This window comes from Idiotropiscis lumnitzeri, chromosome 5 (genome assembly GCF_059441095.1).
Source record: "Idiotropiscis lumnitzeri isolate Australia: NSW breed Sydney's pygmy pipehorse chromosome 5, RoL_Ilum_1.0, whole genome shotgun sequence".
NCBI classification, from domain to species: domain Eukaryota; kingdom Metazoa; phylum Chordata; class Actinopteri; order Syngnathiformes; family Syngnathidae; genus Idiotropiscis; species Idiotropiscis lumnitzeri.
In genome coordinates this window covers 26217028-26241494 of record NC_142395.1, presented here as the reverse complement: position 1 = coordinate 26241494, position 24467 = coordinate 26217028, and the positions used below count along the sequence as shown (strand labels likewise).

At 41.1% G+C, this 24467-nt stretch overlaps 2 protein-coding genes across 3 annotated transcripts; one reads left to right on the top strand and one right to left on the bottom strand.

The window, feature by feature from the left end:
* Nucleotides 1-206: 206 nt before the first annotated feature.
* Nucleotides 207-6129, bottom strand: tex9 (testis expressed 9). Of its 2 annotated transcripts, none has more exons than XM_088295930.1 (12): nt 5592-6129; nt 4403-4469; nt 3809-3872; nt 3625-3701; nt 3343-3385; nt 2548-2603; nt 2309-2448; nt 1896-1987; nt 1636-1809; nt 617-751; nt 385-519; nt 207-320 (listed from the first exon to the last, which is right to left on the bottom strand). In XM_088295930.1, the coding sequence occupies exons 2-12, from the start codon at nt 4441-4443 to the stop codon at nt 243-245; spliced, it is 1035 nt and encodes a 344-aa protein (XP_088152056.1). In that variant the 5' UTR covers nt 4444-4469; nt 5592-6129; the 3' UTR covers nt 207-242. The 2 variants fall into 2 exon arrangements, with proteins under 2 accessions (XP_088152056.1, XP_088152058.1); XM_088295932.1 differs by lacking the exon at nt 5592-6129 and adding an exon at nt 4764-4813.
* Nucleotides 5621-23003, top strand: LOC148337482 (DNA-binding protein RFX7-like). Its single transcript, XM_088295933.1, has 9 exons — nt 5621-6188; nt 9403-9436; nt 12899-12990; nt 13071-13193; nt 14442-14558; nt 14907-14991; nt 15108-15321; nt 16281-16564; nt 17217-23003. Exons 1-9 carry the CDS (start codon nt 6037-6039, stop codon nt 20259-20261), a joined length of 4146 nt encoding a protein of 1381 aa, XP_088152059.1. The 5' UTR covers nt 5621-6036; the 3' UTR covers nt 20262-23003.
* Nucleotides 23004-24467: the final 1464 nt, after the last annotated feature.

The window sequence follows — 24467 nt, the reverse complement described above, 5'->3', positions numbered from 1 at the left end:
AAACGGAATCCCAATTTTTCCCCCACAGTGTCTTTTGAAAGACCGAAACAACCTTTCTGCTCTTTTACCCACACACACACGCACGCTTACTCGTTCTTGGGGACCGAGTCTTTACATTCACTGCCTCACAGACTTGTCAATTCATCCCCAAGTTAGTTGTAGAAACATGAAAAAAAAACCACACGACTGAAGGGTGAGTCACTATTTTAATGAGTTATCCTTTTTGATTCAACGCCAACGACTTATGTTTTGCCCCAGTCGAGGGCCTTCATGAACTCGTCCTCTGTGAAAGACAGCAGCTTGGCAGCTTCAAGATGCATCTGCGCAGAACGACATTTGAAGATGAGCACGCATGGATCGTTTGCCTGTAAGAGATGATGGCACCTTTTGTCTTTTGAGAACGTCGATCAGCTTGAGTTGCTTCTTTAACCCGACGATGAGCTCCACTTTCTGCTTTTTTAGCAGTTTATTTTCTGCCAGTAGATTTTCCCGAGCCTGCTGTTCCTCGTTGGTTTTGTCCTTGGTTGATGGGGAAAAAAAACATGATTACTACTGACCATCACGTAACGATGTGCTACACTTTAAGATTCTGTATTGGAATAATAAGCCCGCTTGCCTTGTTCATCTGTTTGGTTTTGTTGAGTTCCGACTTTAGGCGTTCCACCTCATCCAAAGCTCTTGTCAGACGAAGCTCCACAGAGTTGTGAGCGGCTGCTCCTTGCTTGCTCGATTTGTTAAGCTTCTCCATTTCCTGCAGGTAACATTGCATTGTCAAATGTCTGCGCTGGTCCATCAGGGCTGGGCCTGCCTCGGAGCTGTTTGCCGTCCACTGCGTTGTCTGACTTACGGTAAGTTTTTTTTTTTTTTAGTCACTTGTCTGCTTTAGAGCAATTTTGCGTTGCTCAATCTAAAATGATTCTGTGAGGATTTGAAGACTGGCTAATCCCCACAACATTCATATTGTTAGTGTATTTCATTTCTTAAAAGGATGGACTCACACCCCTCTGGGGCATGTACCAAGGTGAGAACCCCTGAAGCAAAAAAATACTGTGAATAGCTAAAATATGTTGTTGATTAGGGTAGTAATCATTTAAAAAAATATTTTTTAAAAATTTTAAAAACAAGGAGCTTGTCTTTTTTTTTTTTAATGAAAATGTAGAATGTTACAGGATATGTTTTTTTATCTTTAAAAATGAGAAAAACTCACTTAAAATGTTATAATTGAATATAATAATCTATTGGATAATTTCAGTCAATAAAATCAAAATAAATGCTTTTTTAAAATTAAATTGAAATTAATTTAAATTCAACATTACAAATAACTAACCCTACACAATACTAATAACTTTTTGCTCAAACGCCCTTTTTGATTTATTTAACTGCTTAGCACAATTGCTCTCTAAACATTTTACACAAAGCAGCAACACCTAAAACGCTCAACTAAGCACCACCAGTATGACCAACAATGAAATACAGTATTCCGAAAAAGTATGTATATTTATTGTAAGCCACTCCATGATGATCCACGGAGGGGGGGAAATGTGATCGGGCAGTGATGCTTTTGCGGCTAATCATACGTTGGATTAGTTTTAGCATGTTTCACACTTGCAATTTTCCGTGTAAAAAGTGTCTTACCTTTTGCAAAGCGGACACTTGCAACTGAAGGCTGTCGCATTTGACGGCGGCCTCGCTCTCGGACGCTTTGAGCTTGTCCATCTTTGTCTGCTGGATGTTGACGGTCCTCTGAAGTTTGATCCGATCCTCCTCCAGCTGCTTGACTTTGGTGCTCAGCTTGATGTTTTCATCATCCTGACTCGGTCACAATAACAATGACGATCTCTGTCGCCCCAAACTGGTGAAATGCGGCAAATACATTTTGATGGACTGAATTGTACCTTCTTTTTTCTTTCACTCAGAAGCTGATCAATTTCCTCTTGCATCATCTTGATGTTGGCCATCAGGGCATGGATTTGTGCACGTGAAACCACTGAAAACAAATGCACGAGTCAAATACAGTGAGCAATTTTAGTTTTGACCCTCTTGGGGTGTTTGATTTTACTAGTCTCGTCTACTTAAAAATATAAAAATGACAAGTTTCATTCAGGGGTATGCGCACTTTTGTTGCCATCGGTTACATCATTATCATGCTGACTTATGCTATATAAGATGCACACTGACTCACTTATACTTTTGCAAAATTGTCTTCGTGTATACAGAATAAAATAGACAAAAATCTTCTCACTTGTCGGATTATTAGATTCTGTGTCATGTTTTAGCAATTTTAAGGATGGACGTAGACATCGCATACCCGTCCCTTCGTTGTCTCCGTCGCAGAACAGATTGTCATGAGGAACCGAACGGTTCATCCTGTCTTCCACGTTTTGTATCGTCTTCGCCACGAAGGACTCGGCCGAATCTCCCGCCGCTTCTAAAGTGTCCCCAAAAACTCTAAAAGTCGACATAAAACAAATGTCACCGATACCGAACGTGACCCCGCTGACGCATCATGACTTGCTTTTGTCGTCAGTCCGTCCAATCGGAACTCACGCTGGGTTCAAATGGGGCTCTTGTACTTCTGACTTTTGTGACTTTTTGGACTCCACCTAGGAACAGGTCAGGATATTCATTATTGTTAGATATTTTAGAGGAACTGATGACTGTTATTTGCACATTTCTGAACTAGATATTCTACGGTAGTATAAGGACTGAAGGTATATTACATAATATTGATATTCAGTTTAAGGGCCATATCATTGCTGTCCTGTGAAAAACACGTGACCATTTTTTATTTTTTTTTAATTTCCACATTAATTGTCTATCTGTAACACAGAAATCTCATTCACATAAATATAAAAAAAAAATATGAATATATAAAATATGAAGTGTTTTTCACAGGCCAGTACCCTCTTTGTCCTCAGCGTAGTTGGAGACTGTCTTCCTCTAGTACTGGTTCTCATTCTTCTACTAGTGCACTAAATTGTCTGCTACAATGCTCTAGCGCTGGATAGCAGTTTTAGGCCATGATACAAGTGAGAAAAATACTAGTAGCCATTTAGTGGCTACTAGTCGGTTCCAGGAGGCTACTAATGCACGGCACATGTCTACTAGTTGTGACTTGTAGTGTTACTAGTGACAAACAGTCGGGTTCAAGTCTGTACTAATTGGAAAAAGTGGCACTATAGTATAAAAAAAATTACAAATTACAGACTGTTCCATTAGTGCAGCCGGGTGGTTCTACTAGTGTGTCTTACTGTTGAGGACAAATTGTGTACTTGTGCAATGACCTCAAGCTGGATATTAAAGGTATTGAATAAATGCTCCAGCAGGTTTTCGTAGCGGTACCTTGCGAGGCTTCGGCACAGGCGTTTCTCCATCCTTGCCGTTACTGGAAGAGAATGGAAAATATTATGAGTATTGGATGAAAAGGGCAATAAATTAATTTTCTATTGCTGACTTTGGTCGAGAGGCAGAGTACACCATGGACTGGTCGCCAGCCAATCGTGGGCCACATATTAACAAGTATAAATTGAATGTTTTTGAAATGTTTGAGGAAGCTTTTAAAAGAAACATAGTACTCCGGGACAAACATGCTAACCACTAGAATATCATGCTGCTAATGATCACCTTGGTGCTTTTTCATCCTCCAAATCCTTAAGTGGAAGCGCACTTGAAGGCTTTGAAAGGAAATCATCCCGTTCTTTCTAAAAATAAATGAATAAATACATATTGTATGTAAATATTTTACATTGGGGTGAAATAAAAGTGCACATATTGGCATCCCATTTGTTGCACTTGTGTAAAAACTCACCTTTAGTTGATCTGCCTGCATTACCAGATTTGCCGCTTTGGCCTCCAGCTTTGCATTCAGCATCCTGAAAAAATAAGTGCGAAACTCAACAGCGCTGTATACCTAGATAGGGTTTTTGTTGACAATCAAAAGGAGGGCTAATATTAATACTTATATCAATTAGAAGTCTCCTTTGGATCACTGGTCACAAATATACAGAAAAGTATTATTCACATTAGAGGTGCAGAAATTTATTTATAACTAATTGATAATCAATCGATAATTTTATTTTCATATTCAATTATATTCGATATTTATAAATTGATATTTAGGTACCTTTACAATCGTCCAAATCGTGAGAATTTTAGCCTCCTAACAGAAAATACTCTCAAATTGTTGTAGTTCTTCATGAAAGCAGACTTATCTTTGAGCTGAATCAAAACTGACATTTGCAAACATCTGCTTTTATTTTAGAAAAGAATGACCAACATTTTTACTCATTTTCTCACATGTTACAGACCTGAGCTTTAACTCAATCATAAATAAAGTAGCGGACAGATTAATAAATTATTACAATAATCGTTAATCCAAATAATGAAGTAGAATTGCTCTTACTTGTATTTCTCCTCCTTCGCCAAAAGGTCACTCGCAGGCATCTTTGATGGTCTTCAAAACTCTTCGACTTGAGGGTAAAATTCCCACAATGGTTTAATATGACTCAAAAGTAAAAAACTAAAATACTATAGTAATTATTTTCAATGCATTTCGTACAATTAAATATCGTAAATTGTGTCCAAACATGGATTTACTGACATTCAGTGCAATGTACGACAATGCCAGTAAAGAAGCAGTTTCTGGCACTTGAGCTTCTTTTTTACATTGTATTAAAAAAAAAACTTTGCTACCGCCGCACGTAAATAATCACTATTAATAAAGTAATCTATCGATATATTACGTATTTTATTTAATGGCTTACCGGGGCGAGCACAGACACGGTGTTTAAAAAAAAAATGTTTCTTGGTCGCCTAGCAACTACCGCAACAATCCCAAACTACGGAAGCCGAGTTAGAACCAATTGGTTGAATGGATATACTGTTAATCAAGCGGTTTGCAAAAAACGCAAATCAAGCAAACGGTATTAAAATAAATATTATATATAGCCTTGGAACTCGATTCATTTTGCCCATGTCTTGAAATATTAGCTAAATTTAATGGAATAAAAATAAAGGGAAAATATGTTTTGTGCGTCATTTGACTGCCCTTATCACGTGGCTGTTAAATGACGTCACACGTGTAGCGCTCGTGAACTAAATAAAGATTAAGCGCAGCATAAAATGAACTTGCTGACGAATTGTTTGGCATTAGCACCATTACTACTTCATTCATTAACTTTGCATTTATCACAAGTATAAGAAACGTTTATACAAGTATTTCATGTATTAATACACAGATCGTACATAATGGTATAGTATAGTAGTAGAATAGTAGAACAATTTGTTAGTATTAAATAACAAACTATAAAATACTTTTCCAGACAGAAATCTTAAATTATTTGACTAAAATATATTGCACATAAACATGAAATACAAATATAATTGTAATATTACTATTATTAAAATGAAATGGAAATCAACAAACATATCTTAAATATTCCATGAAAATTCATTGACTTTAAAATAAATGTCCATATGGGAGTTTTAGTAACTAGGTGTGGCTCTTGAGCACAAATGTGCCCACCCATGCTCTCTCTCTCTCTCTCCTGCATAATACTGTAAAGTGGCACCATTACGTTTTGCTTACGTACCTCTTGTTTTTATTGCCGTGAACGTCACTGCGCATGCGCGTGGCTGACAGTTACTACGCGGCGCACATGCACATGCAGTCTTGGAGAACTCCCGTAAGGTGAGAGGCACCGGAGGGACGAGCTTGTTGTTGCTCACTCGTCCGCCCACTGCTTAGACATTTACGTATTCCGTCCACGCAGCAGCGAGTGAGTGTTTGACGCTTCTTTCCCATGAAGACTGCAAAGTGCGGCGGGCTGGAGGGGCGAGATGTCGGAGGAGGGCTGCTGGCAGACGACAACAACAACACGGCGCGCTGATGATGATGATGATGATGATGACGACGGCGATGTCCGCTTAGCTCGGCAACGACCTCCCCTTGTTTAAAGCCGGTCAGCCCGTCCGGGCGAGTCGGCCCGTCCACGCCTCCTCGTCCGGTGTACCGCGGTTCAGCCCGGGACTCCTACGATGTCCGAGGAGGACCCCCAGCAGGAGCAGCAGCAGCAGCAGCAGCAACAGCACGCGGACCGAGGGGCGGGCAGTTTCCAGCCCGGTCCGCTCTCCGGGCTGCAGGGCACCGAGGCCGGGGCTCTGCAACTCCGGATCAAGAACTCCATCTGGTGAGGGGCGCCCATGTTTGCTTGTTTGGATTTGCCAACTTAGATTTCAAATGAGAAATTGTTCTCTTGGTCCACCACTAAACAAAAATGTCCCAAAAAGTGGACACTCTTGTTATTTGTTCTGTTTGTCACTTTAGGTGGAATAGAGAGGTGTGCAAATGTATGTTTTTTTGTAGTAGATAAATACGTTTTTTTTTAAAATTATTTTAATAATAATTATGTGAAAATGGAAAATGGCACACCTGATGATTTCTCACAGGAACGTATGGGAAAAACAGTTTTTAAGTATGGTTCCCCAACTAAGTTTGGGACCCAAAACGGCGCAGAGGTCCATTTGCATTGGGTCACTGATGAACAAAATTAGCAACATGACAAGATTTCCGCATAATTGAAATGGCCACTTGAAACTGAGTTCAAAGCGCCACGAGTTTCGATAATCAGATGACCGGTTTGTGAGAAAGTGATTTATTTATTTTTTTTACCTCAGAAAAACAGTTTTGTGTGATACCACCTATAGAAAATCTGTTAAAAAAAATCGAGTATAACAGTAAAACTAATTTCTCAATGTTGTTCCTCCATCATTATAATTTGTCTGCTACTTGAGAACAATTTCTCCGATTGGCTGACAAGTTTCAGTGAAAATTAACACGAATAAGCTCCGACGGTCTGAAATTATTTGGGGTTTTCCAAGTCAGCGATCCAAAAAACTTGACCCGAATAGTGAACACTACTTTTCAGCAGAATAGGTCACATACTTTTGTACTGTACTTTTTCCACCATCTTGTGGCCTTTACAGTACAGGTTAAACCTTTTTAAGGGTGGCGTCAATTACTTGCTGATTTTTATATATATTTTAATAATATATTTAATAAATATTTTAAAGGGGAAGATGAGTCAGTGTTTTTCTTTAAAATGTGCCCTCACTAGTTTAAATGCAATATTAAGATTCATATTGTCGTTGAGAACTTTGAATCAAGCCGAAAAATCCACCGGTTTTATTTCCATTTCTGTGGCGGCCATTTTGCCTTGCACTGCCGTCAACCGCCATTTAGAAAAAATTAAGAGACACGCTCCCTCGCAGACTTCCTATCACGGCATCTTTCAGGGGAGCATCTCCTAACCCTGAAAGCCAAACAACCACTACATAAAACATCTTTTTTTTTTTTTTTTGTTAAATGAAGGTTTGCTAACTATTTCCATTTAAAAATGGCAGAAAATCTTAGCCTTAACCTGGAAAAAGAGCTAAAAAGAAATTTAACAATTCTACAAAATTAGCAAAATATGGAGATGTCTCCCTTTGCATTTAAACTTCTCTTATGATAATCCATTAAAATGAGAGACAAATATGGACTTGCTCCAGTTTAGAAAGGAAGAAAGAATTAATTAACACAACCAGGGTGTTAATATATTTCCCGCAGGAGCCTTTCCGAGCTGACTGGGCAACTCTGGATACACCTCAATCAATCGCAGAGTACATACACAAACAAGCATTTACTTTTACACCTATGAACTTGTTTACTACCATTGACGGCTAAAGACGTCAAAAATCTTTTTTTTTTAACTCGGCTGGTAGTGAATGAGTTCATTTAGAGCCATAACTGCAGAACTGACAAATAAATACATAGATTGCAAAATTAGTGTGGTTTCTGCTCGCAATTACATCAAAATGACCACTTTCTATATGAACCTGATCAAACTCATGCGCTGCCAATTCATGTTGTCAAAATGTCAGAACGAAAAGTCCATATCTCTGAAGACAAAGAAAGTTTCATGCCACTGAGCAGGTGATGGAGGAGTGGCAGTGAGGGTCATCGTTACCTCAGTATCGAGACTGGGATTTAATGGATCGGTTTAATCTCTTTCAAGTACCAGTTTGTCTCTAATCTGCCGGTCGAAAGAAACAGATCTCGGGTCTAATCCAGTGTACCTGCTAAATGTGTCCTGAAAGCAAGCTAATGAGCGCCTCCGGCTAACAGCGAATTAAAGTGAACTGTTCTCGGCGCAGCTTAGGGCCACCGCGCTGACCCTTGCCGAAGCCGCTGTCCTTAAATGTGACCCGCTTGGACCTTCTGTCTCGCTGTCAACAACAAACTGACCTGTCTGCAGATTAGGAATTAAACCTGGACAAGTCTGCCCACCGCCGCTGCTCCAATCCCACTCTGAATCACCAAAGCAAATGGAGCAGCTTTTTATGACAGACAAATATTTGCTAAATAGACATTACGCATTTTCTTAACTTTGTGAGTTTTTTTTTTTTTTATGTGGGGGGGGGGGGCAGGGGGGGATCCAACACTTTATGCAACTACTGAATATGGTTGATGTGCTGCCTCATTTGGCCTTAATGTAAACTCACGCTGCAAACCCAATACTCAGTGGAACGTTTTGATTCAAACATAATCCAGTCTGGGATGCTTAAAACAATTCCCCCCGTAGGAAATAATGAATAAATTGCAGCACGGTGGGGTAATTGTTACTTTGCCTGCCTTATACGTCTGAGGTACTGGGTTAGAATCTCAGCTGTGGCGTTAATATGCCCTCTTGTCCTTGCGTGGGTTTTTTCTGCATACCCCTAATTGAAAAATGTACAGTCGATATAAAAAGTCTAAACACCCCTGTTCAAATGCAAGGTTTTTGACATTGGGGGTACGGGATTGCTGCATCTTATATACAGGTGCGCCTTATAGTCCCGAAAATACGGTAAATCATTTCAAAAACATCTTCCACAATAAATGTGTCATGTGACCTAAAATGCAGCCATTTAAAGTTCCTCCGATTAACCCCAAATAAAGTTCAGCCGTTCAAGTAATAGGCCAGCGCGTACTCCACGTGTTTCTCAATGTCAGCTGGGACAGGCTCCACATCACCTGCGAGCCTAACGAGGACGAGGCAATTAAATGAGCCTTACTGTATGTAACATTAATCAATCTTTTTGTTGAGACTCGCCTTTTTTTTTGGGAAGCCTTTCGTTCAATTGTGTTTAATCTGACAAAATATTGTATCCTAATGTCGCGATTGCAACAGGTGACGAGACAATGTGAACAGCCTTGTCTTTTTACATGTGGCAGCATGTGTCCGTGGCGGTGGGCGACATGATGCTGAAGGGAGGGTCAACTCATGCCAGACATTCCTCCGCTTTATAAATAAATGCGCCAGCACTCATGTTACATGGCAGCCTACGAGCATACTAATTGATACGATTATCTCTTCTTTTCAGCAAAACGGTTCAATCCAAAGTGGACAACATTCTGGTGAGTATGCTTTTACTTTTAAATATACGTTGTTGTTTTTATTATGTTTAACTACAATTGCGAGTGACTGACAAAATGACCACGATCGAGCTAATTATGTGTGTTGTTTTATTTAGTTTGGCATTTTGTGAACAATTCTTTGGGGGGAAAAAAATTCAACTGTTTAGTGCCATTCCCAAATTAATTATCAAAAAGAAACAAAACAAAGAGACTTTCGTGCTATTTATTAAAAAATAAATAAATAAATAAATAAATTTGCTTTTGAGGAGTGTGTTAATCTTAATGTTAAAAAAAATGCTAATTGCTAAAGACAGGCTAACAATTAGCGTTGGTGTTGCTGTGTTTTAAGCCTTATTTTAGGCATATATTTCAACATAAATGGTGGCCAACACATCTAGACAGATTATAATACTCACAGGTAGTGATGGGAAAATAAATGAAGCTTCACGATTTAAAACATTTCTTTATAACTCGTGAGGCTCTTGTTTAGGTGAATAGTATTATTTCATGACCAAGGCGTCCACTATCAGAAAAAAAAAAGTTGAGCTGTTTCTTATTCTTGATTTTTTTTTTTATATGGGCAATGTTTAAACAGTAATGTGTTGAGAATAAAACAATTGGGTCGAACTAATTTTGACGTTCTCAGTCTCGTCTCCGGCTCTCTTCCCTAAATCAGCTCAGCTCGAGACCTTAATGAGGACAAGTGCTAAAGAAAATGGATGGATGGATAACTTGGAGGTTGCGCTGAATTTTCTGGTCCTGTTCTGAGCCCACTTTGTGTTTACACCAACTGCTAACTGCCAATAGAATTTTCAGAATTCTATCACTTTGAGAGAATTACATTTCCACCTCCTTAGGTTCTAAGATCCCATGTGAGCATTTGTAGACCTGCGGAATCATGACATCTTGACTGCCTGCTTCCCCCTGGAAACTTGTAGTTCCCTAACAACAAAAACAACAACAATAATAATAACAGAGACCGGAATTAAAAAAGGTTAACTGCTTGTGTTTATTCTTCGGAGTCAAAGTTGAGAAACGCATGCATGGAGGCCCATTTTGGAACTGTGCGGATGTGTATTTGCGCACTCCGCATGCAGTGGGGCATCCTGAGCTACAGATTTGATTTCATTTGACCTCATCGGGCCCTTTTCTGGGTTTTGGCCAGAAGTGTTGGGACACAGCTCTTAATTGGTTACTTTTGCGATCAAAGTTTGGACAAGACCATTTGAATGTTAATGCTTGATTGATTTTGGACCGTTCTATACTTAGTTTTTTCTTTTCCATGTACAAAGTAAGGTCCTTAAATGCTAATAAGGCATCCTTGAATAATGATGATGTCCACGTACCTTTAACACAACCCAGCTATTTTTTCCTTCGGTCCATTTAGCTTAATGCTAACAAACAATGCAAAGTGCTAACGAATAACACCACTTTTATAGTGTTGGTACCCTTCAAGCGATGGATAATTTGAACATGAATGGTATAGCAACACACGCAGACAGATAATGTAACAATACTTGTGGTCATATATTCTTTATCCTCTGTATTGAAGGACTAATATTACGACAGCTTCCTGAGAAAGCTGTGACTCTGACCACCATATCTGTACGCCTGCCTTACACTGCCCCCTGGTGGTCAAAGTGCGCACACCGGAAGGAGTTGCACAATGTCCATTGAAATGAAGCAAAAACGTTCATATTGTCTGTATATTTTCAATGCAATATTATCGTGAGGTATTTTCTCATAGAAAGCAAATTTCAAACATAAATATGCAAATTTATGAATAGTGAGCTGTTACTAGGCAGGATTCACTGTATTCCACTTCCTGTCGGCGTAACGTTGTGGCGTCCCAATACTTCTGTCCATATCATGTATGCGCTCAAAGCCAAGAGTCGAACTGAATGCAAACATGTTGAAGTGTTGAATTCTGTTCATGGTCGGCTCCCCATGTTGCCCTCATCAAGGAGAACATTTACCAGGCATCTCGGCATCCTCGCTTGTCCCTTTTATCCTTGAACATCATTAGTACACAGTGGCGCTCTCTGCTGAGGAGGCAACGTCAAGGGCAAGTGAGCCAAAGCTGAGCATGATGAATGAACATTGTGTGTTCAAAACATGCAGAGAAGGAAGGGCCCCTTTGGACGCTTGAGTTTGGCGTCGTTAACGATGCTGTCCTGCTCGGGGAAAGAATATTCTACTCTCGCTAGCTTGTTGAGGAATTCAGTTTTTTTTAATTTTTTTATTTCAATCCTGTTTGCATCAACCATGCCCCGAGACCGTACAGAAGGTTACATGTTGCATGTTGTTGTCCGTCAACGCAGTACTGTTGCTCACCACTAGGTGATCGGACAACGTGCTTTTATTGCATCATCTTACTTCCGATTTAAGAAGTGGATATGAAATCAAACGATGCATTCAAATGTCTCTGCGTTTCGCTCAATTTACGGGGAATCCAGTCAGCGATGCATTTTCCGCTGATTGATGATAGGTGAGGGGATGCCTCATCAACATAATTCATTCCTGGCAGGAGTTAGTCAAGGTTAGCTTGACCGGCACTGTTACTTCCCCAGTGGCGATATATCAAAATGGTTACAGGGGAAGAAAAAGATCTCCGCCTCAATTATTGCGTTTGTATTTTGTCTTTTTTTTTTTTTAAGCTCAGATGCGCAGACGTTACTTTGGGTTGGGTCAACTACCTGCTGCTATGGAGGGAAAAATATGAAACTTGTGTCAGACGGCAAGGCCACTGCCGGGATGTTCTTGTGTAAGACTCCAACTGCTCAGGGGCGAGTGATTACGCAAACAACTCACTTTGATCTTTTTTTTACAGAGTAAATCAGAATTTTACCATGGGCCTCTATATAAATGTCACAAAAAGAAATGATCCAAATATTCTTTGGCAAAAAGGCACTTGGAGCACTGAATCAAAAAAAATAAAAATAAACCCTAACCTCCACTAATCGCTTCTGTCACAGTTGGGAAGTTCTTGGTTCAAATTAGTCATTGTATCGTCAAAGTGTTGAACCAACCAGAACTGGACAAGAAAGTTTCCCTCAGACACAGAAAATCCGAGCCGCTTTTTTTCCGACATTTTGAATGAAGCTTCAAATGTGCTTCATGAAGCAGTTGTTGCATATTTGAGTCCTGTAGATGGCACTGTTGCTTTAAATAAAGGGTTTAAAAAATGGAAAGTCAGTGTGCTTTCAGCCCAATGTTGAACCGAGAGTGCCATCAACTGGAGTCCCAAAATACTACAACTGGTTCATGAAACAGATTTGAAGCTTCATTTACCCATTTTGCTTGAATTGCTTGGCATGGCAGCGGACAAAAGGCACCTGGCTCACTTTGTCAAAGTGGCTTCCGACTTATTGGTGTCTCACAGCACTTAATTTTTGCTCTTTGTGGAAGATTGTCTTTTTTCCTAACCTTTACAAATAGCACTTCCCTTTTCTCCTTCCACAGCAAGATGTTGAAAAGTTCACAGACATCGAAAAACTCTACCTGTACCTTAAGTTGCCTTCAGGTCCCATTAGTAGCGGCAACAGTGAGAAAAGGTAAAAAAAAAAAAACTAATAAAAGTAGTCGTTGTTGTGGAATATGTCATTTTTCTTACGGAGCGAATGCTTTCTCTCAGTGATCAGAATGCTGCGTCGTCAAGCCGCACCCAGCAGATGCACGCGTTCAACTGGATCCGCAATCATTTAGAGGAATACCCAGAGACCTCGCTCCCAAAACAGGAAGTTTATGATGAATACAAGTGAGTACTAACGATAAAAGCGTTCTTGCTACAAGCCACAGCAGTTCATTATAACCAGCAACATGAAAATCAGACTCCTCCAAATTGCTGCCGGCTGAAGCGTCATTATAAATAGACGCAACAGGACGGAGAATCATAGAGCAGCATGTGCTGGTAATATTAGAATGGAAAGTCTGAGACAGCCATTGAAATGCTCGGGCAGTGTTATGTAACTGTCTTTGGAAGTCGACTAAATTCAGACCCCCTCTAGCCCGCAGATATATTGGCGCCTTTGAGGTGGACAGGTGAAAAGGCTCGAAAGGATCACCGTGTGCCGCACTCGGGACAACATAAAAGCCGTTTTCATTCCATTTTCATAATACAGTCGTCCGGTTCTCTATACGGTCTTTCGCTTTTTTTGCAGCGTCACCGCATCGTAGGATTTTATTATTTTTTTTATTAATTTTTTATGTTGCTGATTATGCGTTATATCACCAGATATTTAGTGATTATTTTTTCCACGGTGACTGTTACCCGCAGACTTGCAAAGCAATAAACGAGAGTCAGGAGGAAATTGTGTGTAAAAGATGAGGGGAAAATTCCAAACTTTGGCGTCGCTTCATAATTAATAAAATAAGTTAGAGTGTCATGTGACTGTTGCTAATTCTGCGCGCCGATTGTACCCGATGCCGCCTCAAAATGTTCCAGGCGATTATAAACAACAATGATGGCTGTTGAGGAGGAATTATTTTTTATTTTGTTCCTCAAAACCTACAGCAAAACTGCTTTTTTTAAATTTTATTTTTATGAATAAATGTCATTAATTTACCAAATAATATAAATAATATATCAACACTCACGCGTTCAGCACATTTGTTCTGCTCTGTAGTAGACATATTACACCATATCACAGGTGTCAAACACAAGGCCCGGGGGCCAGTTCTGGCCCGCGAGCTCATTTTATGTGACCCGCGCTGGGAAATCGTGTGCGTCAACTTCCTGTTTCTTCATTTTCTTCGCTTTTAACAACATTGAGATATGAGGTATTTATTAATAATTAAATTATTCAAGTTATTCAATAAATCGTTTCAATGCTAATATTGTGGCGGGGAAGTGACTGCTGTAATGTCAACGTAACATGCTCAAATGTAATCCTATTTTTTGATGGATTTTTTTTTCTTATTGTTTGAATGGTTACAAGTCCCATTGAATACATTTATTATACACTGCTAATATTCTTCTAATCCAATTTTTTTCCTCGCTCTTCAGAAGCTTCTGTGACAATCTCAACTACCATCCACTGAGTGCTGCAGACTTTGGAAAAATGATGAAAAATGTCTTCCCCAACATGAAGGCGCGTCGACTTGGCATGAGAGGAAAATCAAAATATCCTTCACCGGAATGGATTGTAACTCGCTGGCCATCTGCTCTTACAGTTCATAAGCTCTCTAAATATAGACGTGAAATGAAATAAATTCCCCCTCTGAAGCAGGGGCATAATACGCAAGTGCTGGAGGGAATTCGCTGTGATCTTGACCTTCATGATGCAGGACACTTTTTTTTTTTTGGGCTTCTTGTCCTTCTTTTGACATTAAAATGCAAAACTTTACTTTCATGACATTCAGCCACCCAAGGTGCTAACATTTTGTTACAGTAAACCATATTGTAATATTTATCAATTATAGAAGCAATGCTGTTGCAATTCTGCACATATTTGTCTTGACACTATAATACATATTGCTATAGTGGACTAAGGAAGAGGCCCTTTGTTCACTTTCCATGTTTACCAAGTCTGGAGCTACACAAAACTGGAGAAGGAGTGAGCATGTTTTCATCTTTTCTTCTTACAATTCAGAATCAATCTTTGTTGTTTTAACATATGTCTCACCGGTCTCGGAATGAGACATCTTAAGTGTGTATTTGATTGTGTTTCAGCTGCAGTGTGACGGACTGGACTCGGCAGGCCACCTCGGCAGCATGAAGGAGGAGGTTCGCTTCGCGGCTTGTGATTTGGTGTGCGAGTGGGCTCAAAAGGTGCTGAAACGGCCGTTTGAGGCGGTGGAGGAGCTGGCTCGCTTCCTGATGGACAGCCACTACATCAGCAACAAGTCCCTGGCAGCTCTCACCATTATGACAGACACGGCAACAGGTGGGCGGCCAGTTGGCGCGTTATGCACACTTACAGCGACATCTAGTGGCAGTGGCCTGGTATTACGTTAATTGTGGTGTAATGGAGAGCACTCGTAACATGTTTTACGACTACACGAAATGTTTGAGCATTTTATTGAACAGTTCTATGGCAATTTATAAGTTTATAGTAAGTAAACTCCAATGCGCTGTTTTTTAAACAAGGAAACCATATTTAAATTTATACATTTAAACCTTTTTTTTTTAAATGTTTAAGATAACATAGATTTGATTTGTCTTACTATTTCTTACATATAAACATTTGTTTCCCGCCCCCAGCCGAAAAAAATAATTGTTTGAGTAATTGTGATTTCAATTATTACTAAAATAATTCTTGACATTCTACTAGTGTGCCCTATAGTGGTCGTACTAGGGTGCAAAATTATCTTGTGAATCAAGTAATGACAAAGAGCGCGCATTAGGACCTCAAACTGGATGTCAAACTCAGTGTCAGGATTTTGAGTATTCAATATTCTGACATTATAAAACTCCACTAGTTCATACACTACAATAAAATACAATACAATCTAGTGCTTGCAAAGTTATTATTACATAGTCGTACCTCACAATTTACATGTAGTCATGCCAAAAGTGTCCTCTGAGTGCACAGAAATGTCATACGATAGCGGAAAGAAACGTTTCTAATAAGACAGTCAGTCGTTCTACTAGTGTGCTGAATCGTCTTACGAGTGAGGACAAAGAGGTGGATATCACGCAGATCGACTAAATACTCAAATCATCGTTACTTCCTTTGTTATTGTGCTGAAACTGTCTCTGAGTGCTTGTCTCCTCCTCGTTAGGGTCGAGCCGAGGCGAGTTTTACATCGCGCGGCACACAACCAAACAAACTATATCACAAATAGTATACTGTACATGCTGAAGTAATTTATGCTCAAGTATTTATTTATTCATTCATTTCAGAGGTTAAGCCTCTGCAGTCAGTCTCAGCTTTTGTGCCCACCGCCGACGCACACTCCTTCCAGCCTCAAACGACAACTCTGTCATCTCCGACTGTTGATGCCAAGCAGCAGCTGCAGAGGAAGATCCAGAGGAAGCAACAAGAACAAAAGCTGCACTCACCCCTACCCGGAGAGTGTGCAATCAAAGTGGCGGAGGACAGCAGTGGGCAATGCGGAAGCCCCGTCTCTCCTTCATCTCAGACAACCATCGGTATCGTGGTCGCTGCTGTCCCAAGACCCGTCACGGTGAGAGAGACGTTTTCCTGTTGAACCTACATAGACGTAAAGAAAATAAATTGGAGAATAATAAACACTTCATGCACTACATGCACAACATTTTCATTATGTATTTATTATTTTTTTTTAAAATCGAATTGAGATTTTTCTTTTTCCTCAATATTGCAATTGCGTGGAATGTAATCAAACATCACTTGTGATGCCATTTTATTTATGAAGAGCACAGGAGCAAGAAGTCTCGCGCACACTGAAAAAACTCGGTTGCACAAGCAATAAATAAATACATAAAAATATAGACTAGAATTAAATTTAAATTTTTGTAATTTTATTATTATTTTATTTATTTTGTAAATCTTCTTACTTTGAGAAGTTTGGTCTTAACTGCTTTTATTGATGTACAGTGTCCTTGAGGGTGTATTATTATTATTATTATTATTATTAATATTATTAATATTATAAAAATGAATGCTACTATTACAGTTTTCAAAATTAGGAATAAAAAAGTTTGAAAAACGACCAAAGCATCTAAGAGCAATTAAATAATGAAAAAGTATCACTTTTTTTTTTATGTGAAGAATGCACCATTCCAACACCAAAATTGAAATAATCAACAACATCTAAATGTGACGATCGTATTCTGATGAACTTTGTTTGTCTGCAGACGCCACAAAGCGGCCAGCTGATGTCTGCCAGTCCCGTGGCAACCGGCGAGAGCAAATTGCTGCCTATAAACTTCCAAGTGGTGACCCAGCCAGTTCAGCCGATCATACAAACCCCCAAAACCACCCCAAATATTCTCTTAAATCCAGTCGGGGAGCGCACAGCTCGGCAACGCTATCCTCAAATCCTTCCCAAGCCAGCGACCACCACGGCCATCGGTCTGTGCTCGCCCTCCACCATGATCCTTGCCAACAACCCCATCAAGACCGTGATGACCACGTGTCATGTCAGTCCCGTCAGTCTGGTGAAGATGACGGCCATCTCACTCGCACCCCACAGTGGCATCGCCGCTACTTCGCTCACAAGCGCCACCTTGAGGCCGGCCTCTGCAGGCATCAGCGGCTGCGCTGTGTCAGAGGACATCCTGCGATCCCGTCAAAATGCGAGGAGCACCTCTGCCCTCCCCATTCTGGCGCCGATGACCAGGCCCGAGCAGGTTGACGTCCATGACATTGATGTCGAGATGGAGGTTGAAGGAATACACAAGAACAGAGAAAACCAAAATGTGAGCAGTGTGATGATGGCGCAGCGGGCCGCTAGCGTGCCCATACCTCAAACGAAACGCTTCCATGCCATGAAAGAAACTTCCGGCTCCAACTATGATGCAAACGTCCCCATGAGCGCCAACACCACAGCAGTCATTGAAGCCGGCATGAATATTATCAGCAACACGCCTCATCGAAGCTCTCTGAATTTAACGCCCTCCTGTCAGAATATGAACGCGACCTCCACATGCAACTCCAACCGAGTATCTTCATTCGCGGAGGGCATCTGCGCGACGAAGAGCTTCCGGAAGCGCTCGGGCCTAAGCCCCGCCCCCTCTCCTATCAAGAGAGCTTTTCTGTCCCCGCACCCAGAAGAGGGCACTGCTGGCGTTGGATACGGCAGTCGAAGACCTGAGAGCGCGCCAGTCGCCCGGGAGATGGAGATGAAGATGAACTCTCTCATGCCGGGTCAAGTCCAAACACTTGGCAATGCCGCTTTCAGAACCAGCGGCTTCTTCTCTGTTGCCAAAACACAAAGCTCAATGCAGAGGAAAAATACTTGCAATGTTATGGAAACCTGCGCCAGTGTCGGTCACCCAATAATCCAGCAATCAGACGAGCACATGATGTCCGAAGTGCATTCAAATTCGTCAGCCGGTCAACAATATGTTCCGCCGCCGACCTACGCTCAAGCCAACCCCGTTTCGAGACCTTTGGATTTTTTGGATCAAGCATCCACGTCGAGCCAACTCCCAATGCAGACACAGATAGACTACTTCCCGTTTGATGATGATGTAACTCAAGACAGTATTGTGGAGGAGTTGGTCCAGATGGAAGAGCAGATGAAACTTAACAACAAACGAGAGTTTGGAACGGGCGTCACCCTGCAAGGGCAGCAGGCTGTGATGTCACACAATATGATGCCCGCCAATCAGACAATGAACACTTTCTACCACGCCGCGAACAGCAGCGGCGTCAGCAATCTCGTCCAAACACCGACCCCCACGCCTACGTCGGAAATGACAGGTGCTCAAAGCTTGACCCGGGAGAGCCCCTGCTCGCGTATCACCCCCATAACGCCCGTCGACAGCGCCCTCGGAAGCAGTCGACACACCCCGGTCGGTACGCCGCTCTCCAACTGCAGCAGCACCGTGCCGCCCAGCCCCGTGGAGTGCAGGAATCCCTTCGCATTCACGCCCATCAACTCCAGCATGACGAGTTTCCAGGATAGCGGCACGGTTTCCAGCAGCCCCGTCAAGCCCATGCAGAGGCCAACAGCCACACACCCGGATAAAACCAGGCTGGACTGGATGAATAATAGCTACAACAGCAACAGCAACAGCTTAAATAAATCAAACAGCGCCGTGGGAATTTTAACCGGCTATCAGGGCCTCATAGATGACCACTTTCAAAAGCCTCACGCTTTCGCCGTCCCGCACGCAAGGCACCACGACGGCCGATTTGGCCGCTTGACTCCCATTTCCCCTGTCCAGCAGCAGGTAGCCAGCATGGCGAGCACGACCAAGCAGGAAGGCTTCGCCGTGCCCGCTCCTCTGGATAACAAAGCCACCAACTTCCCCGCGAGTGGCTCTTTTCGATGTCGCAGCGTTAGTCCCGCCATACACCAGAGGAACATGATGGGGAGCACCGGAACCGGTGGCCTTCACAATATCCACACGCAGTGTGTCTCCCCGTTTAACTCTGCGGTAACACCGGAGGTGTTAAACATCTTAGCCAACAACCAGGGAAATCTCGGGGTGAGCAGCATGGCGCAAAGGAGTCGCTCCGTGCCTCTCAACGTCATGATGCAGACGGAGGTGCTACCGATGCCGGGCCAGCAATGCAGCGGCAAACGTATCACTGATGTTCTTCTGGCTAAGCTGGATGGGGAACACGAGACCGTGCGAGGTATGGGCATTAATCATTTGCCTTCGAGCTACACGGCGCGGATGAATCTCACTCAGATCCTCGAGTCTGACAATGTCAGCCCGGTCCCTTCGGACTCCACCAGCACGCACATGTCACTACGGCCAAATTACCTCAATAACGAGCAAATGTTTTTCTCTGCAAGCGATAGCCGAGCACAGTCGGCCTTTAGGGGGCAGCATCAGCAGCAAGCCCAGTCCACACCGCAATCTTTGAGTTCACAGCGACAGCAGTTGGGTTTCAGCGACACCTTTAAAGACGTCCAACCGGACAGCAGCCTCACTGCCGGGAATGAGCTAACGCAACAGGTGTCGGAGCTAGCGGCGGGTGGGGCAGATTTTCCATGCGAACTCAGAATGACTTCGGACCTGTGCGGTAGCATCAACGACCTTAATACACTGGATGCGAACCTTCTTTTTGATCCCAGTCGTCAGCAAGGGCAATATCAAAGCGCAGCGCCGGAGGAGTTGGACAGTCAGGCACTGCTTCAGCAAATCGCCAGTGACGCCACACATTCTGGTGGACTTGAGTGGCTTGACAGTAAAGACCACACAACTGTCGGGCTGATTGGATGAATACGGAGCCTTTTAAAATCATGTTGGATCGGTTTGATGCGTTCCAACTTTTAAATGCATCACACGACACAATTTGGTTTGTACAGTTAAAGTGCCGAGCTAAGCTGAAATAATGCTGCAAGCCCTCTGATCAAAATGCTGGTCATTTCTTCTCATCGGACGTTCGACGTCATATTATTGCTGTGACAGCATTTGTGATGCACGCAAACGTTAGCGATAAAATTCTTACATTTGTATACGTTTTTCCATCTATTTTATACAAAAGAATCAGTTTGATAAAAAGTGTATTTTGATTTGTTTTGTATTTGCTGTACATTATTGAAACATTCATAAATTTGCGGACTATATTCGTCATCGACACGGCTGGTCAAATAATATACAGAAACACTCACACCATAGTAAGCGAGTGCTGGACGACCTAGCTTCTTCTTGAAAGGTCCGTCTTAAAATGGCCTCGCATGTGTATTTGCAATTAAATCCACACTTTTCCCTCCTTCATTGTGGTTTTAAAAAAAGCAAGAATGTAATTTAGATTTTCGAACGGTCGCCAGTTTCGGGGAGGGGCCGGGGGGCGATTCCGCATAGCTCTGCCCCCTCACGAGTGAGTATCCAATCATAAACGCGTTCATCACCTTCATCGTCAGGCCAGCAAGAAGGCTCACTGTAACCAACTTGTGATCTGATTGGCTAACGCACCCGTCTATCAACTCTGAAATAAATAGTGCGCGCTACTGGTATTGTGAAACCTGCCTTTGCGACACAAGCTAGTGTAATTGTGATGGGATAAAAACTCCCACCGAAAAATACAACGCAATCATATATGACTTGAAGAATATGATCGTTTTTTCTTGATTATGTTAGGCCAGCAGAGAAGTGTGCGTTTTGCTGAAAAACGATGCAACTTAAAGATGCCAACTAGGCATGAGGAAATTGGAGCACTTTGTACAGATTATTCAGTAAATATAATAATAATTATTACTATGTGTGTCGATGGTTTAGCATGGTGTATATTTATTTTCTACCAGGGGTGGGGAACTGTTCCTATCAGGGGCCATTTCATTTCTCAGAGGCCATCATAACTTTATGAGAAAAATATAAAAATTTTTATTATTGTGTTTTACGATAGTTTGTATGTTCAAATTCCAATTCAATTCCTTTGGAGTTCTATCTTTATTTCAAATTATATGCCAAGGCTGGATGAAATGCTCACATACAGTCCAGGTAAAAGTTCCGTCGGTTCCCCACCCCTGATTTGTTCAATTTAATATATAAAAGTGTTTCACAAATGGAGTAAATGCAGTTTATCGGGTTACCAGAAACATAACATGCAATGATTTTTGTAAAATCCAAACATTGTAAAATGTCGGTTGCTTGTTCACTTTGAAATATCCATTATCTCACTCCGTGGACGCCAAAAAGATGGTCGTTAGTCCGTCAGATTGATGTTCTGTTGAAGCCATAATGCACTTAGAAATGCAATCAAAGAAAATTTAAAGTTGCTTGAATCACTGTGTCAACGTATTCAAATCATGTCCAACTTGTCGCCTGCAAACTAAACAAAAATATGCAATTAAATGACAGACGGATGAATATGATCAAGGCGGTCGTTCCGATCGTCATTGCTGCACAGACAATCTGTAAATTGTGTGGGTCTCCTACCAAAACGCACTGTGCTTTTTCTCTGCGAGTCCTGAACTAAAAGTGTCCGAAGGCCTTATGTCCATAACCAAAGATCCATTTTTTAAAATGGAACATGCACCAACATCTTCTCATTCTGCTGTATTGAATTGGTGGACATATCGCCGTGTTCTTCCAAGGGCTTTAAAAGAAAAGAAAAAAAAAAACGATGCAATACGGCCAAGACTTTGGGGTAAACATGTTAGCATTGTAAAAACAAGATGCTAAAGTGAGCAATGCTAATTTATTTATAATTAACCCTCGTTCACAGAAGGTATGTGTGTGTTGTTCATTTTATTTACTGTACAGTTAGGAGTGAATGTGTTGTCAAATCCATTTCATTTTGCACTCTTATGTTGAATCCGGCAAAGTGCATATTAGCACTGATGCGGTTGAATTGTTTTTAATTAGACTTTGTTAGGCTAACTTGCTAACATGCAATAATGCATGAATGATACGGAATACCACTTTTTTTCCGAGTAGGGATGTAGGTAGTGATGGGAAAATGAAGCTTCAAATTTGCTTCCTGAACCAGCTGCTGTATTTTTGAGACCTGTAGATGGCACTGTTGGTTTAAAAAATGTCATTTCAGTGTGCTTTCAACCCAATGTTGAACCGAGAGTGCCATCTACTGGAGTCCAAAAATACTACAACTAGTTCATGAAACAGATTTGAAGCTTCATTTTCCCATTACTAGAAGTAGGTATTTAAACTTGTGTTTCATTGTAGTTTTAAACCCTATTTGGACTTTTATCGTTTATATGTTAAATGTGTACTGTTTTTTTTCTGCCGATCTTTTATTGTGTGTCTATTGTCTAAAAATACTCCATTTGGTTTGCACTGATATTTACGTTCTTAAGATTTTATTACTCCTGTTGTAAGTGGTTCCGAGCTGTAGAACCGCCCTCCAGTGTAGTTATTTTGCTGTGTCAGGTAAAAAGGAATATCTTTTACGTCCTTTTTAAAGAGGAATGCTTGTTGCGTGAAGGCTGAGGCCTTCACACATATGCTATGTATATATATTATTTTTTGATATTTGAATAAACCATTTTCAGTACACCAAAATGTTGCGTTGCGTAAATATCTGCATGTCACCAATATGCGGTATGATTGGAGGGTCACGAAAACATAAAAGAAAAATTATTGCATACAGCCCGTTTATATCAATATTTTTTTTAAATGTCAAAATTTTTTTAATTTTAATTTTAGTTGTATTTAACTTTCAAGAACAATACACATATTTTATTTTTTTATTTTTTCCCCATTCACTATTTAATTTGATTCATTCCTTTTAAACAAAAGCGTATTTACAAATTTGTGTTTCGTGACGGGCGAATATCCTTTTCTGTCCCCAGTTCACAAACCAAGGTACCACAAACGCACGCTGGAAAAAACACGACACCCTGCCCTCGACATTTGTCACACTCAAACATCTTTTCGAAAGTTGTCCTAGACAATTTAATAATGACATCGTATACGATAAGTATCGGCTTCTCATTCCGCAATAATTTTATGAACATACCTTTAAATAATCAACAGGTGTTTTCCACTATGATGACTCACGCACACTATTAGACAAACGTCAGGTCGAACTCGTGACATGAATAATGGATATGTTCCGAACAAGGTGTCAAGTGGAGCAGTGATGCTTTACCCGTAGTCGCAGTTTCCATTAACTGTAATTAACCGACCAATTTGAGTAACTCCTCTCCGACAGTGACAGAATTCTAAATAATTGTTTTGCAAAGGCAGAAATTGTGAATGGGTGGTAGTGTGCAGTTGGATTTAATAACCAGCCACAATTTCACACTGAAAATAGGTTTGACCTTAAAGTCCGTGTGCTCGACGGCAGTCTCTTCTGAACAGATTGAGAATCCATTATAGTAAAGCAAAAGACGACTCACGACTCCGTCAGACAATGACGAGAACATGCATGACGTCACCTCTATAGATACAGCGTGGGATATTCAAATCTGATTCCAGTCTGAAAATTGTTTTCCAGAGGTTTGCAAGAATACCCCTTGTGAAGAGATAAATTGTTAATCTTTTATTTAGAAGATGTGCGAGTCATATATGGTCAAATGAAAAGGCAATTGTAAAGATATTTTGGGGCAAAATCCTTCGAAGTGTATCTCGAAATATCCTTAACAATCACTGTTATGGGGATAAGGAGATAGCATCCAGTGAGTTCCGTAAATAAATACAGACAATCTGTAACATTTGGAAGCAGTAGAGGCACAGGATTCCCACTGGATGGGGGTCAATTTTAGCTTGAATCACAGGAACGGGCCAGGACAGGAGCAGACGAGAGCGGGATTATCCAGTAGGAAAAACAAATGTTGAACAAAATGGTGAATCCGCAAGGAAACAGGGGGTGGTGATAAATGAATAAAATGCAACATAATGTTTTTTTTTGTTTAATGTAGCTGACCTCCATAACAAGAGCGGTACGGGACGGCACAGGATTGGATTTTTATTGGGGTTTTTTTTAACTATAGTTCAGGACAGGGACAGGATGGTTCTTCTGAG